This window comes from Enoplosus armatus, chromosome 11 (assembly GCF_043641665.1).
Source record: "Enoplosus armatus isolate fEnoArm2 chromosome 11, fEnoArm2.hap1, whole genome shotgun sequence".
In the NCBI taxonomy this organism is placed as follows: Eukaryota; Metazoa; Chordata; class Actinopteri; order Centrarchiformes; family Enoplosidae; genus Enoplosus; species Enoplosus armatus.
In genome coordinates, this window is record NC_092190.1 from 24,073,747 (window position 1) to 24,090,183 (window position 16,437).

At 46.4% G+C, this 16,437-nt stretch overlaps 1 protein-coding gene across 1 annotated transcript; it reads left to right on the forward strand.

The window, feature by feature from the left end:
• Positions 1-7,212: 7,212 nt before the first annotated feature.
• Positions 7,213-13,633, forward strand: LOC139292951 (exosomal polycystin-1-interacting protein-like). Its single transcript, XM_070915361.1, has 2 exons — positions 7,213-7,251; positions 12,806-13,633. The coding sequence occupies exon 2, from the start codon at positions 12,869-12,871 to the stop codon at positions 13,631-13,633; it is 765 nt and encodes a 254-aa protein (XP_070771462.1). The 5' UTR covers positions 7,213-7,251; positions 12,806-12,868.
• The last annotated feature ends 2,804 nt before the right edge of the window (positions 13,634-16,437 follow it).

The window sequence follows — 16,437 nt, forward strand, 5'->3', positions numbered from 1 at the left end:
ACTTACCGGACTCAGTCTGTCAAACCCCAGCGCACCCAGCCTGTCTCTCCCCCCGGGCAGCAGGAGCAGGGATGAGGGGCCAGCTGATCCAGCTGATGTGAAGCGGAGACGCGGCGGGCACTCTTACAGGGTGCGGTCCATTTGGTTTTTCCTTCCTTCTTCTTCTCTGTTGTTGGTCAAAATGTAAATATTACAACAGCAGTTTTGCAACTATTTGCACGGATTCAGGCGGAGACTCGAGTCAGTGCAAGTTCAGGTTCCTGTGCCCGAGGCTGCGTCCCAACTCTCTCACACAGTACAAACTGAACCTGTTCCTGTTGTGTTGTAGATGGTACATGATCTCACTTAGCGCTTTACAGCCAAGTCTCATTCATCCATTCACACACCAATGGCGATGCAAGGTGCTGGGGGGGCAACTTTACAAGTCACACCAATAAACAGCGAGTCTCCCTGCTGACAGCTGCGGCTGTGCGACAATTTATAATTAGTTAGATTAAATACGGTACCTTGTCCTCCAGCGGTCCGCTACCTCTCTGCTCTGCTGGCGTCTCTGTGTGTGTGTGGGGGGGGGGGGCGGGGGCGGATGTGTCAGAAAGAAACCAATCCATTTCCTTCAGCCCCATGGGAGGGGGCTAAAACAAGTTCACAAGTCGTCCATTTCCCATCAACACGGGAAGACGAGTGAGAGACACCATGTAGCTGTAACAACTATTAAGCTGTTTATTTGTATACAAGATATATGTGAAGATGTGTGTTTATGGAATGCACAAAGTTTGAGGGGGATTTTGTCAGCATTGTAAGTGCATAACAACATAAACTTACAGGTCCCGTACAGTAGAAAGTGAGTCCAGGTGCTGGATAAATACTGTGAAAGCATCAAAAGGCTCAGGCTCAGTCCACTGCGTCTTTAAACGAGCCGTCAGGACTTCCGTAAGGTTGTGATGTCACAACTATACAGTCACCAAATGATGGAAGACATTGCTTTCCAGTTTCAATGCTTTTAATATATCTTCGAGGTCTGTATAGGCAGGCTTCCGTGTGTGTAGGCTCGCTCTCTCTAGCAGATAAGCTGATAAAATCTCATTCATAGCTTGATATTTTACTGAAAACTGTCATATAACTAATTGCATTTAATATTTACTTAAGATTGTTGTGCTGTCCAGCTTGAGTGACTTCTTTCTGTCCAACGTTGTCTGTAAACGCATGGAAAAATGTTGCTCTTTTGCAAGACATCATAAACCCGTAGCAGTACTGGTTAGGATGTCTGTGACACGGATCAGTTATCTGCAGAGGACGCCTGCGGCTCATTGAAAAGCGCCTGCAGGTATTTCTGATGGTTTGTAAAAAGCAAGACATGGGAAGATTAAGGGCAACTCACAGACAGTCGTTAAGGGGCGTGGCTGGCTTAGACAAAACATCCACAAAGCTCCATCCTTGGCTCTGAAACTGGGTCATAGTGTCATGAAGATAGCAGATATGCTTTGACTGCAGAGGCAGAGTCTGACAACGAGGAATGTTTAAAGAATGTATGTTGATAATTGCCTGTTTTGTGCAGCTTCATTAACGGTTATGACCATTAAGTTCGGTGGTTGTTACTTTTCTTGACCCCGTCTGTATTTTTACTTCACGTCAATAAAAGGTAGACGCTGTTGAGAGCTGCTTCCTGCCTCTCATTCCACACGTTTACAGTAGTTTTGCACTATACACATCCTACATGGGGAGGTTGAATACTGAGAAAACGGGTTGTTCAGTGAAGTCAAAAACTGTGAGAGAAAGCTTGCATTATCTGTGACACTGAACCTGCACATGTTGCCGGCACCGGCTGAGGAGCACTGTGTGGCCAGATATCAGCTTAGCTGTGGATTAATGAGAGAGAGGAGCAAAGTTAGCTTCCTGCTCCTGCCACAGTGTTTATTTACACACTATATACTTCATTCAGTCGAACTTCTTTCCAAGTGCATAGAAAAAAGTAAATAAATAACACAATCCATAAATTGGAGTAAATAAGAAATTCTGTAAGGTAGTAGAAAATATGTAAAGCAAATGTTACATAGACTCAAATGACTTAAAGAATATCACAAATTAACTCAAAATATTAACACATATACACCTAACTCCTGTGCTGACTCTCCCAGAACAGTGATAACCATTAAAGATTAGCTGCCTACGCATGTAGTTCTCTTCAGCACTGTAGCATGTGCTCGCTAACACGCTTAAACTTAACAATGGCGTCTGGCAAAATGGCACGCCAACAGCACGTTTAAAAAAACACCGAAACACCGTAGTGCATCTGTACTCAGGTGTACAAAGGTATGATACACCACCACAGGATTTAAACATTTTTGCCTCAACATCATTTCACAGGAGCACCAAAAACATTTTAAAGCACAAGGGAAGGAGTTTTGTGCAGCTCCTAGGATGTCAAAAAGGGAGCAGACTGCGGAGTCAAACGCCCCCAGTGAGAGCCTGGGATGAGCTACCATCCACAAGTGAGGCGTTGTGAGAGGTTTGTCTTGCAAATCAGGGCGGAGTGAGAACATGTGTCCGACTAAAAACTGCACAACAGTGTGGAATGACACAGTCATGAGCGGCTCGGAGGTCTTGTACAAATGTCGGCTTTTCTTTTCAGCTTTTTGTGGGGGGACTGGAAGTGGGGATGGTCACACTCATCACAGTCATCAGCTTTAAACAAGGCCTCTTCAGTCAGAGCGGGATTAGCATCAAGAGAAATGCCCGCATAAACAAATCAGACAGAGTTAGTGTGTAGAAGTTGCTCCTTCATGGTGCTCAGGACACAGTCAGAGTCGTCTGCGTCATAATGATCCGGACACAGTAAGAAGGTCATGAGCCACCTGCTGTCAGGCTGGATTTCACTCCCTGTTCATTTCTATGAGGATCGCATTTGATTGTTCGAGGATGTTGGTTGGATGTGGGCAATACAGGCAGACAGAAACCTTCAAATGAAAGTAAAAAGAAGCACTGACTTGTGAGATACACCTCACACACACCAAGCAATGAGTCAAAGTGTAAAGTGCCACACACACCACAAGTCAGCCAAAGATTACACACATGCATGCTTTCCTAGCTGCAGCACACATCAAAGGACCTTCATGCGTAACAATGAAGCTGCAGCGGTTACAGAACCTTTCTTTCTGCAGCCACTGAGGCGGCTGCAGCGCCGTCTGAAACACACACTGAGGTAAAGACAAGTGAAGTTAACGGCTTGCCAGTTTGCTTCAACCATTCCACGCGTGACTTTCAAGTGTTGCCGGAGTTTCTTCCCTTCCCCATTGCACCTTTAGAAGAAGGTGAGGTCGTGCCGGATATACCCACCGTTTTTAGTATGACAGTGTCTTTTTGATACTGTCCCTGCAAACCACTTCAGTGCACATGTGAGTCGTGTTTGAAGACAGACCCGTCCTTTAAGACAAAGTGAGCTGACGTGAGGATTCCTATCCCGACATGAGGATGTAACGTTTGATTTAGCCACAGTTGGAGGAACAGCGATGGTTCAGAGATTGTACGATACGAGGAGGTGAGTGAATTATATTTCTGCATGTATGTGGCCTGGGCAGTATGGCAGCATGTGGTGCAGGGTGTGGTTTGGGTCTCTCTTGGTAGACCCCCAAGGCAGGAAGAAGCAGCTTTTGATGAAGAAGAGGGTGAACCACGCTGCACGCGGTGGAGTCGGGCCCAATTGAAAATAATTATTGAAATATTTCCCATTATTGTTTTTAAGGATTATTGAAGGCTTTATAAAAAGGGGGAAATCAGACCCCCCTCCTGACTGGAGTCGAGGTTTTTGGGGTTAACAACACGTGGAGGGCTGAGCTGCATGGGTCCACTGTGTCGAGTGGGCTGCTACGGCGGCCGAACTAATCTCTGAAACCAGATCATTTAATTAAACATCCAACACCTCTGGCGAAAACAATTGGTTTGCTTAAAGGTTACAGGGTTTCGGCCCGGTGGCGAGTATCTTTTGACGGGGGCCGGCAGCCCGGCGCAGGATATTTGCGAATGTGACCATGTAATGTAACCAAGCCAAGGCCGGGTGAGTGAAAGCAAAGTAGTGTTGCTACCGTCGTGGGACATTTCTTGCTATGTTTTAAGGTGTAAAATGATCTTTTAAAGTGACTGAACAGTGACCAAACCTTTTATAAATGTAGTAATAAGCTGAAATATAACTGACTCAAGGACGGCTTGAACACACAGTGTACGTGATGAAGGCCCTGAGGAAGGCTGGCCAAGACAGCACTGTATCAGAAAACCCACCGTTGTTAAGTCAGGTTTGTGTAGAGTGTGTAGTCCAGGGGTGGACACCTGATGAAGGCCCACAACACACACACACACACAGTGCAGTTCTTTTCATGTTGGCTTAATAATGAAACAATTGACAGCGTTGCTATGGTTACGTGGGGGGGGGGGCAGAAGGGGAAAAAAGAGTGGGAGAGCGGGCTAGAGAAGAATAGAGAGGGAGGGGGAGGAATGGCCAACTTGTATCTCAGAGATGGTACCAAAAGTTGCATCTACCCGGCACACCACATCCCCCAAATTAGCCCCCCCGCCCCCATCCTCTCTTGTGGACTGGTTTACACGCCACTGAACTAACGGCTGCAGGGAAAGTGTGTGTTTTTGGACAAATGGGCTCCAACAACGGAAGTTGGAGATGTCCAAATCGAATGATGAATATATAATCGCTGTATAATTCGATAGAATCAAGATTACTTTGAAAAGAAAACAAGTATATCAGGCGCGTAGACTAGTAATGGGCCCATCATTGGCCCACCCACATTACTCACTAGCCCACCCAGCCAAGGACAGTTTCTGCACAAGAGGGGGTCGAGGTGGAACCGGAACAACGTGGAACCGGTTCTTGACACCCAGGGGTGGGCCATACCGCGAGGTTTGGTTTCGATCCAACACCAAGTAATGCCACGTCAGTTACTTTGTAGTTTTAGTTTTCATGCGTCACTGCGGTTTCTAAATGTGTTGCTAATGCGGTTTATTTTTTGCTGCACATGGTCAGGTTCCATGACTTTAGTGCCGCAGTATATTGCAGTTTTCAACTCACATTTAGCCAGAAGCTGACCTGAGAATGTTTGTTCAGTTTGGTTCCATTTAAAGGCTAGTTAGTCTACCTTATTGCTCTAATCAGAAATGATCAAGGTTTAGAAACATTCAGATCTTTGCTCATATTCAAGCCCGAACACGTCCGTGCAAGCAGACGCTGATGGCAGCGAATTGCATTTCCCAGATTTACCCGAGTCTGTATCAGCACAAAGGACGAGGCTGGTTTCGTTTCTGTGCTGACGCATTAGTTCACCACAAATTCATCTGACTCTGAGTTAGAAATCCAGCTTTGTAGACAAAATGAATCATTTTAAAGTTTTCACTGCGCTCACCTGTTAGACTGTTAGACTTTTGCTTATGTCTAATTATTACCTGCTTCTTTACAAGTGGCTAGTGTTACGGCTGTATGTGTTTCCCTGTGCTCCTCCTGATAGCCCCGTGAGGTGCACCTGGCCTGGGCAGGTGTGTGACAGGAACCTGACAGCGTCAGAGGCTTCTGGCCTGGGACTGCTGGTTTTACCGCCTTATGTTTTGCCTTTGTGCCTTTTTGGTTGTTTGTCTTTAAGTAATAAATCTACTGGCTTTTGTTGTGTTTTTAAAGGTGTCTCACTGTGGTTAATTGGGTCAGTGGTGGAATATTTATCAGTCCCGTAGTGCTGCCAGTGGGTGGGACGTAACACTAGGGAACGTGTAGTTTATTTATTTGACTGAGGCAAAGTAGTCAAAGTGCCAGTGTGCGCTAGCTTAAAGCTCCTCATTCAAGGATGTCTGTCTGTCTTCCTGTGTGACCTCGTGGCTCCTGGTGACTGACTGTAATCCTAATACGCTGTGTGGTTAAAGGAAGCCTTTGACATTTTAGGAAATATATTCACTTTTTCTGCCAAGAGTTGGAAGATAAGATTGACACCACTATGATGCCAGTACAGTGCAGTTCATATGAAGTGCTCCGCTCTCGTTGAGACCTGGTGGTTTCATTTTCAGTTTGTCTCAGTTGCTGACAGACAGACAACAGCTGCTGCTGTGTAAATATGCAGGGGTTTCTCAGCTCGACACGCTCACCTTCGTCCTGCACATCATGATGTCCTAAACATCCTGTTACAACAAGGATGGAACATGCACACACACATTCAAAGCTGTAAAGTTGATTTATTGAGTTCTCTTATCTCCTGCATAATATCACGATGATGATGTGTGTTATACCCAGGGAAAAGTATCTATAGTCCTCTGTCTTCTCTACAGTCGTATCAGCGGTACAGTCATACAAGGAAAACCTCAATCCCACAATTACACGTTAAATAGGCAAATTTTGAAACGGAACAGGCCAAGTTACAGTCAACCGAAACCAAACGCCACCGAGCTACATTTAACAATAAATGCTTCTGATGCATTTCCCCGGGTCCAGACCTTTGACTCCGCCCACTCCAGTGGACCGCACCTCCAGCGTATTCAAACTTACCCCACTTCCTCCACCTTTTCTCTGCAGGCTTCAGGTCATCAGGACGTTCATTAGGGCTCTCATCGTGCGAGTAGACTTTGTGATCTAGTAGTGCGCATTCCCATATTCCCAAACGAAGTTAATCAAATCAACACGAACCAGTTACTGTACCACACAGTGAACCAGGGGTTGTGGGGGCCCCTGCTGGTCTGGGGGCCCACCTTTTCAATGGCAATGCTGAGCCAACAGCAGTCATTCAAGCAAAGGTTAGGCTGGTGTAGTGATGTGTTTGGGGCCACAAGATGGCAGCACACACAGCCTATTCTATGGGGGCAGAAAGAATCGCTGCCTTGGGAAGTGAGAGGCGGGTCCCAAAATAGGAGGAGAGTGGGGCTGAGGAGTGAGGGAATGGGGGGGGGGCGGCAGAGTGTTTGAGTCTGCCATGCTGTCACAACTGAAGAGAAATGCATCTATCCAGTATCCAGAAAGTAAGACCTCTCTCTCTCTTTCTCTGTCCTTCTCCCTCCCTCCCTCCCTCTCTCTCCCCTCCATCCTGACAACCCCCCCCCCCCCCCCTCTCTCTCTCTCCGTTCTGCTGTCAGACAGACAGATGAGGCTTTCCAGTCAACCTGCAGACAGATGTGGAGGCCGCCGCCGCCGCTCTCACCGCACGGGGAAGCTGGACAGATCGGCCCGGAGCCAGACGGCAGCAGCATGCCACCTTAACCAGCACTGAGCTCCTCCACGTAAGTACGTTCCACTCGCATGCACGTGGGCTTGTTTCACCAGAGCACGTGACGATGTTTGTGACCTTTCATCTATCATCGGTGGCCCCGAACCTGACCTTCATTTCCAATAAGCGGCTATACATTTGGTGTGGGAAATTACTCCGTTTATATTTCTCTAATTAGAAACACGGCCTGCTGAAATCACAGGAAAGAAAAACTAAAAGACCGTGATGTAATCTGTCAGCCCAAACCACACATTCTGGTTCCATTGCCTGATAGGAAAATGAACAGCGCTCCACTGCTGCTCCACTGCTGCTCCACTGCTGCTCCACTGCCTCTTTGTTTAATGGAGCTCATGTCATTTCTTTAAGGGTCAGTTCAGCCAAATCACAAAAAAAGCCACATTTTACCTCTTACCAGTTTTTCTGTGCACTCCTGGTGATCTTTGAAAAGGGTATTTAACAACACCACCACCTGTTACCAGAATCACAACAACGGCTGTATTAACTGTTTAACTGGAAAACTGAAGAGGCCAGCTGTTTTAGGAAATGACTGAGTCTGTACAAAACGTTTCACTGCACATGTGTGAGGCCTTTTTGACACAGTGATTCATTTAAAGCAGCTGTAATCAGTATTTTTTATAATAACAATGTGAAACCAATGTGAAAGGCGCCGCTCTACTGTATGGATTATACCTGATTTTGCGTCGCTTTTGACAAAAGCCTAATAAATGTAAATAAATGTAAATATAAATGTAAACTTAACCTAACTTGTTTCCACTGCCACCAAGTGGCCTACAAGAGTGTTGCAGGTTTAAAGCGCGAACACGTTCTGCCTCTCAACACCCCTACTCCCCGCAGCTTTGGTTCTGTAACTAATTCTTGGCAAAGAACCTTTTAGCCCAGTCATTCTTTGCAGCTAGCACGGCTAGTAACAGCGTTACTCTGGCAACCTCGCCGTGACGACTTCCTCGCCAGAAGTCTGTTTGTTTTGACAAGAAGCCGCTCCTGCAACTGTTGTCTTCACACATCTGTTCTCGTACGGATCAAACGGACGAGGTACAGCGTGTCAGTCGTGAGCCTGAGAGGTGCGCCGGGCCAACCGTCCGCAACAAAAAGTGTCTTACCCAAAATGTCTCCTATTGATTTCATTGGGAACCACTGGACTACCGACAAATGCAGGATGCAGAACACGCAGCACTGCCGCTCACAGTAGTTGAAACTGTCAGATCGATTTATTTCGCAGTATGCCCGGCCAGGCTTAGCCGGTTTCCGGTTTGGAAAGCGGAAGTACGAAACTTTACGCCTTACAAAAGTGGGAATGAACTTTTAAACGAGGCCTTGTAGATCCAATATGAGTGAAGATTCCGTAACTCGGTCGCTTATTTCACCCCTCAAATGTGTTCAGAAACAGGTTTTGGTGGACGGCGGAGGTGAAATAAGTGAACCACCAGCAGCGCTTTGCATTGTGGGACACAGTATGCGAGGTGTTTTTGTCATACTGCATATTTTGCTGCATGCTACATGCTACATTTTGGGCGAATCAGTAACGTGCTGCTGGTGTAGCAGGCGGTTTCCAGTCCAGCCTCAGGCTTCTCTGGATTTGTTGACAAAAAAGGAAAATATAGAATAACCCCGAGCTTATCCTCTAAGGACAGTACTTACCTACCAACCTACCAAATTAGGTTTGGTGAAAGGTGTCGAGGGTAGCACTCTAAACAGCATTATATAATAAGCTTTAAAAAATACAACCTAACGACGCATATTTGCCATTTTTGGAATGAAACTCTTTTCACTGTCGTCTGCAGTCGTGTGTGGACCTGCAGCTGCCGAGGGAGGAGGGAGGGAGGGAGGGAGGAGGGAGGAGGGAGGATTAGGGTGGGTGCCTGCGGTGGAGCATGATGTCAGAGGAATGCGTTGAGCCTCTCCTTTAACAAGCTGGAGCCGTGTGGAGCGCCGGGGCCACCTCGCACTCTTTCTCACGCACCAAAATTACACAGAGACGTGCAAACACTTTCACTGTCACACACACACACACTCACACACACACACACTCACACACACACACACACTCACACACACACACACACACACACACACACTCACACACACACACACACACACACACACACACACACACACACACACAGGATCAGGCAGGCTGTGATGGCGGCTAACCATCTTTATTCAGACAGACGCAGCTTAAAGCTTCTGTGGTACATTACATACAGAGAATTGAATTCACAGAAATACACGATCAGACACGATCACGTTGTCGCGTTGAGTATCGTGGAATGTGTTTTCAGCGGCCCATTTTCATCTTTGTTGGGGCCGCCTCCTCCCAGCATCCGGTCCTGCAGCTGGAGGAAAGAAAAGTGAGAGGAGAAAAAGAGGAGAGCAGAGACAGGGAGGAAGAAAGGGAGTGGTAGAGAGGGAGGGGGGGAGGGAGGGAGAGGACAGGCTAATGGAAAGAGAGCGAGCCACTGGTTTAATGTGTGGGGGAGGCAGACGCTGGGACAGCAGCTGGAAAGACGGTGACTAATATTAGCAGTGAGGTAAGACGTGGAGGATGGAGAGGACTGTGTGTATGGAGGGCAGCTGCTACTGTAAACCAACCACAGCGAAGTCGAGGTTATTTATAGCAGCACCGTCATGACGCCAGAAAGGGGACTTTTGACGCCAAATTTAGTTTAACCCCTTTAACATCCACTCTTCCTGTTTTTGTTTCCCTGAAAGTTCCTTTAATCTGTCAAAAGACTCCACAGGGTCCACTTCTTCATTGAAGCTGTGACATATGGAAGATTTATAACGCCTAAATAAAAATCAAACAAAGGAATGAAGTAAGATCCTCCTGTTTCTATGTGCGTTTTCAAGTGAAAATTATATAAATAAATATATAAATTATGACTTGCATGAAGCATGTGACTTAAACTTCCACTGAAGCTTCCACTCCACATCCGATCAGTGTGGAGAACTAAATTATTGAAATTTAAAATTAAATTGAATTAAAGCATTTCAATGCCACATTTCCATCACGTTTTTGATCGTCTCTCTCTTTTAATTACGTCATATCTTTGCGCCCCTCTTCTTCTTCAATGGTTTAATGGCACCCGACTGGAGGGTTAGCGCCACCGACTGTTCATCTAAATTATACAGTGTGAAAAGTTTTGCAGTACCTGTGGATCAGTGAGGAGAAGAGAGCCGGTGCTGGTTTATTCCCGAGCTTGTAGCTATAGTCTCCCTGGTGGATCCACCGTAGCACAATGGCACCATTTACTGACTTAATAGTGCAACACCACCTGAGTATGTGTGAGAGTATGAAGGCTGCTTAAAGCTGTTTGAATGGTCCGTTTATCCGTCCCTCTCCCCAGCCACCTTTTCCAGCTCCTCCTCTGGGTCTGCCCCAGGGTCTTCGCCTTGAAAGGAGCCAGTGTAGGTGTTAGAATAGTTCACTATTATTATACCTACTACATACGCATTTACCGTGTCATAATGAAATAAACAACACATGTTAAACAATTATTTAGCTTTTTGTCCAACCGAATGAATTGTTTTTCACTTTGACATGAATTTCCCATATAACAATGCATATGACAGTGTGTGCTTCATTTCTTTGTTTGATTTTATTTTTATTCAGATATTTTACATCTTCCATAGCTGGATGTTTATGCTGAGGGAAGTTTTAGCTCCCCCTATATTTATTATTGTCTGCATACACTTCTGCCGGTGCTACCTAAATGTGGCTTGCTTCATGTGCTTTTTGTTTGTTTTTTTAATCACATTCTGGGAAAAGATCGAACTGAATCTGGAAAGTCAGCAACATTTCTATGAATAACGTCCCGTGTGACTAGTAAAGAGGCTGTAGAGAAAGGAAGGGGAAGTGTTTCAGAATAAAACGTGCGTATGCCTTGTAAAGCTGTTTCACGTGAGTGAGGAAAAGGCTTATTGATACTTTAAAGGTCCCATATTATGCTAATTTATGGCTCTATACTTTTATTCCACGAGAGTAGCTTTGAATTTTACAATATTTAGGACATCATGATTTAAATAACTGCTGTTGAAGTGTTAAGTTTGGCTACGATGTCAAATTGCCTTAAAAGCCTGCTGCACTTCCGGGGGTCTTGGCGTGGTGCTGTGCCTGGAGCAGATGACCTGCTGGGGGGGCGTGGCTGAGTGCATTGACATCACAACCTTACAGAAGTCCTGACGGCTTGTTTTGACACTTTCACAGTATTAATATAGCACCTAGGCTTGGATAATCTCACTTTCTACAGTTTGGGACCTTTAAGGGTACATGCTACGTGCTACATGCTACATCACACCCCATACTGCACACTGTGCAGTGGTACACTTTATTTGGCCGTTCTTTACATTGAGGAGCAGTATGATTGGAGCTTTTCACTGTCTGGGTTTAGCCTGAGCTTAGCTTGTCATAAATGTTAGCGTGCTAGCCTGTCTGTTGTCACGGTTTTCACGCCGCTTCTTGTCTGATTTTCAGAGGGATTATACATGAATTTACTCTATAAATCTGTTCCTGCCATCAACAGGTCAAGCAGCTAAACCAACTCCTTCATTTAACGTTTATTCCTGCACCAAGGTCTTTCATTGAGCTTGGTTTTTATTTTTCATTAATATCAAATATAATCTCCAGGGGCCATATGAAAAACAAACATTCATATCAAGCAATAAGAGCAGATGCTTTCCAGAGAGGTGTTTCACATCTTTAACAAATCAGACGACTTGGCTGAAACTACCTACATGTATTGCAGAAAAACACATTTAAGACCTAAATTAGAATTACAGTTGGAGTTAAGAGTAAGAAGCCAGTGCAAATGTAATGACCTAAAATGTCTCTTGTACCAAATGCATCACAGTGATGTTTTTCAATACCTGTGTTTAGACAATCCTGTAGGCTTCGTCCAACCTTAAAGAAAGTCCTCCTCTCCTTCGAAGAGAAAGAAGAGTGGGGAAAAGTTGGCTCTGTAAGTCAGGACTGCTTATTCCCTCCACTTTTCCACCGTTCCAGAATGGGGAAATAAAGAGGCCAGTGTTTCATTATTGCTGAGCATTTAATGTGGCTGGCCACTGCCTGTTTTCACCACAGCGCATGGCACAGGAACGTTTATAAGCAGCCGTACGCCATCCGTAGTAGCCTGGGGCCTGGAAGGACCTCTCCCCAGTAAAGCCGGGGAGGCAAGAAATAAGTGGCTCAATTATGGGTGTGTGTGTGTGTGTGTGTGTGAGAGAGAGAGAGAGAGAGAGCCAGGGCTGGACTGGAAATAAAGAGCTGGATTCAGTTGGCCGCTGGTCGTAAGCTGGCCTCCACATGTTGTAAAAATACAGACGTACAGCAGAGGCAGGTTACTGTCGGGCACAGGACGGGAGAGAGAGAGCTCCTTTGTGTCATGTGCTTTCAGTGAAGTGCTGCAGTGAGTCATAGAGGGGTGAGGAAAGGTCTGATGCTGCTGAGCTCCGGTCTTTGAGGAGAGTTAGTGTCAAAATTCTCAGTACAACTACGACATTTATGACTTGTATGTGCACACGTTAACTTTCCTCTTCCTCTCCGTTTACAGCTTCGTCCGTCCCTCTGCAGTCCGGTCTCTCCACTTGGTGAAGATGTAGCCTGTTTGACCTCTATGGAGATGTCTCTAAACACAGTCTCCTCTGCCTCGTTGCCGTGGTCACTGTGGTTGCTGTTCTTCCTGACCCCCGTCACCCAGACGACAAGCTCTGCCCCCGCATCTGAAACTTCTCTGCCGGTCAATACCACGCTGTTGTTCGACAGTGGCACCCCGGGTTCCAACCTGCGGAACTGCAGCTGTTCTACGCCCGTTCTGGACTGCAACGAAGCTCTGGCCAACTCGCTGTGCAGATGCCACACCGTGTTGCGCTCCGCTCTGCCCCCTGCTGGCCTCAGAGAGCCTGGACCGCTCACTGTCTGGGTGAAGGAGCTCTGGGTCCTGGAGGAGCTGCTGAACAGGAGCATGGTTGGCCATTTGCGGCTGTCATTTTGTGGAGTAAAGCCAGTGCGCAGTCGGTACCTGGCTCTGCGAGGTCTACGGACCCTCAGGATCCACAGTGACGCCCCAGAAGCTCCTTACCCCAACCAGGAAATTACAATCTCCCCGGCAGCGGGGGTTGCAGCGGAGCTTGAGGCCCTCTCCTTGGACTTCTCCTCCTCCTTCCACGTGACCTTTGTGGACGTAGCGGTGCTCAACGGGCTCTCTGCCCTAAAGGCATACAGTGTGGTGGGACCACCTGGTCACAACCTCTCCCAGCACTTCCTCCACCTGGACTTGCCCCTTGCTCTGCCCTCCTCTGCTACTCCGGATGACCCCATGGACCCCAGCCAGCGGGCTGCAGAGCCTCTGCAGAGCCTGTTTATTACGTTTGTCTACTAACAACAAGTTCTGATTCAAGGGCACGGTCAGGTTTGCAGTGCAAGTGGCAAATGATGGCGCAGGAATGAAACACAGCTGGATGGGTTTTTTCTTTGTCCTCCTTTTGCAAAAGCAAAGTTGCACATCTGACATATTCTCTGTGGAACATATGAACTCTTTTTATGACTAAATGTGGCTTTGAACAGAAAAGAAGCTGACATTTTTCATCCCATAACACAAGTGATGTTGATTTTCTAACCAGAAAGCCGTAACAACCCTGATCCTCCAGTTAAGAGGTGATGCTTTGCTTCGACACCAAGGGCACACAGTGTGTTCACATGCAGGAACGTTGTCAGTGTTTTACATGCACATATGCAGTCTGATTACAAATGTTGGCACCACTTACGTATATAAATTAATTTATTAAGGCACGCCTTATAAAGAGGTTGAAAGTGAAACTGGTGGGATGAATTAATAAATCATTTACTAATGCTTTATAAAACGTAGGGCTGTCACGTTTTCAAAAAGTTAACTTTGACCCCAAATACTGGGGTTGTACCACGCTCTGCTCCTCAGATGTTTTGTGATTATCCAATCAGCACGACTTTGCTCGCTATTTTTAAGATTTTAAGAGCGCCCTCTGCTGGAACCAAAGGGCAAACTACTTGAAGCTCTCTGTCGTGCTTCCAGGCAATTCAAACATTCGAACCGTTAAAAATGCTCATTGGTATCACACTTTCTAATAGGCCATATAAAGCATTAGTAAATGATTTATTAACCATTAATAAAGCCATTCATGACTAATTATAAACCCTATTAGAAAGTATCTTTGTAGGGGTGCATGACTCAGTGGAAACGGAGCTTATAGAGGTGTTAAAATGGCTGAGTATTTAAGCGAATGTTGGCACACTCCAGCTGTCGTATCAATGCTTTCAGTAGGCTGGACGAGTGCTAATACCTTTCACACATAACTCATATACAGAGCACTTAGCGACTCCCAGAATCACTAGTCTGCAGATGTGCTCGTAAACACTACTCCCCATGCACACTTAAAACACCAGGTAGCTGGAAGCCACACGGGCCATGGTTACACCTCGATCACACCACCGAGTGTCCACATCTGGCCCTGAAAAGCTTTGACTCCTGTGAGTCGTCTCTCCGTCTTTCCGTCCGCCGCCCTTCACATTTGATCCAGGAGCTCTGACAGCAGTGTGAGCACAGGCTGGTTTTTTGCACATCCAGACCTGTCACCGAAAAAAAACCCTCAGATGACGCGCGGCGCTCGAACGTGTGACGAGTGTAACCGTAGCCACGACTGTCCAGGCGGACTGCGGTCTGCTGCGCCATCTGCTCGAACAATCCCAGAGAGGGATGAGATGTTCCAGATCCCCCTCCCAGCTGCCAAGTGGGTGTTAACGCTTTATCATCTGCCCCCATCCAGGTGTTGTCAGATATATCAGGGCAGCTGGAGAGCATGGACAGTGTGGAGGGGGCCTTTGAGCCTTTGAGCTCCGAATGACTGCAGTCGTTTCTTGGGTTTTACATGTAGACGGGTGACAAATTAAATTAGTGGAGAAACATAACAAACACATATTCTTCCAAACAAGGACTGGTTTGATGGACCAATGTGTAGACAGCACTCTCCACCAGCATCAAGACACCAAATGAGGGGATATCTTTTGGAACAGTGGTGGTCATCCTTCACCTGGAGTTCTAGAGAACCCATGAGACCGGGACGAAGTTTGCTAACTCAACAGGGACCACCAGAGGCATCCCAGAGGGGCTCAGAGTCTAACCAAGTACTTGCCACAATCCATTGAACGCCGTAAGATCTTTGCTGGTAAACCCTGAAGCTGGGACCCCCCTGGAACAAAGAAACGAAACCAGTCACAACACCAGTTGGGAAGAGGAGGAGTCAGTTCACGTCCGGAGACAGATCGAGGAGGACATCTACATCCAGAGCTAAAGATCACTCTTGAAGACAGACGGGGATTATGATGATCTCCCCCTCATGTGTGACCCTATCGATTTCACTGGCATTCAACACTTCGCGGTCACGTGAGACACCTGAGCCAGTTCCACTTCTTCATGAAGACCATTAGGTGAAACCTTCCAAAAAGGTAGTAAGTGGATCTTGACTTGGGATTATTCTGTCGCATGTACTGATCCCACTGTTGGACTTCCACGCTCAAGCATCGAAGCTGTCCTCGAGGCGTGAGGTAGACGTGTTCAAACAGTCTTGGTCAGAGGTTCCAAGACTGGTCAAACTAGAATACACTCCCAGTGGCACCAGCCTTGGTGAACTGGTAAACTGGTCGTTAAGGTTAAGAAGGATTTTAGTGTGTGTTTTCGTGTTTTCTGTTAAGACCTCTTTGCTCTCAGTGAGGAGGCGAATGTTTGACAGCTACAGCAGCACAAAGCGCGTGGTTCAATGTGAATATGTTGGATATCACTCACCACCAAAGCACAACTGAAAGCTTTCATGATAATGGTCCTAACGTGGCTCCTGCATGAGGACTTCTAGTTTTTATACCTTTTAATATTTCAGCTGATGTCATGCGTTGGTGCTGCATATCCTTATATACATTTGAGTTCAATCAAATCATCAAAAATGAACTGACTTGTAAATGATTCCAGCACATAAATACTGGTTTGTTTCTGGGACTGGGGCAGATGGGATGATGAGTATTTTTATTCCCCTTCAATGATAACATACCTACATGTTGGAGTCCTGTGCAGCACAGTCTCAGTGACTGAGGTGTTGTGGGGAAAGGAGAGAGCAGAAGGACACATTCCTGCTTCAGGGATCAATAGAGCATCATAAA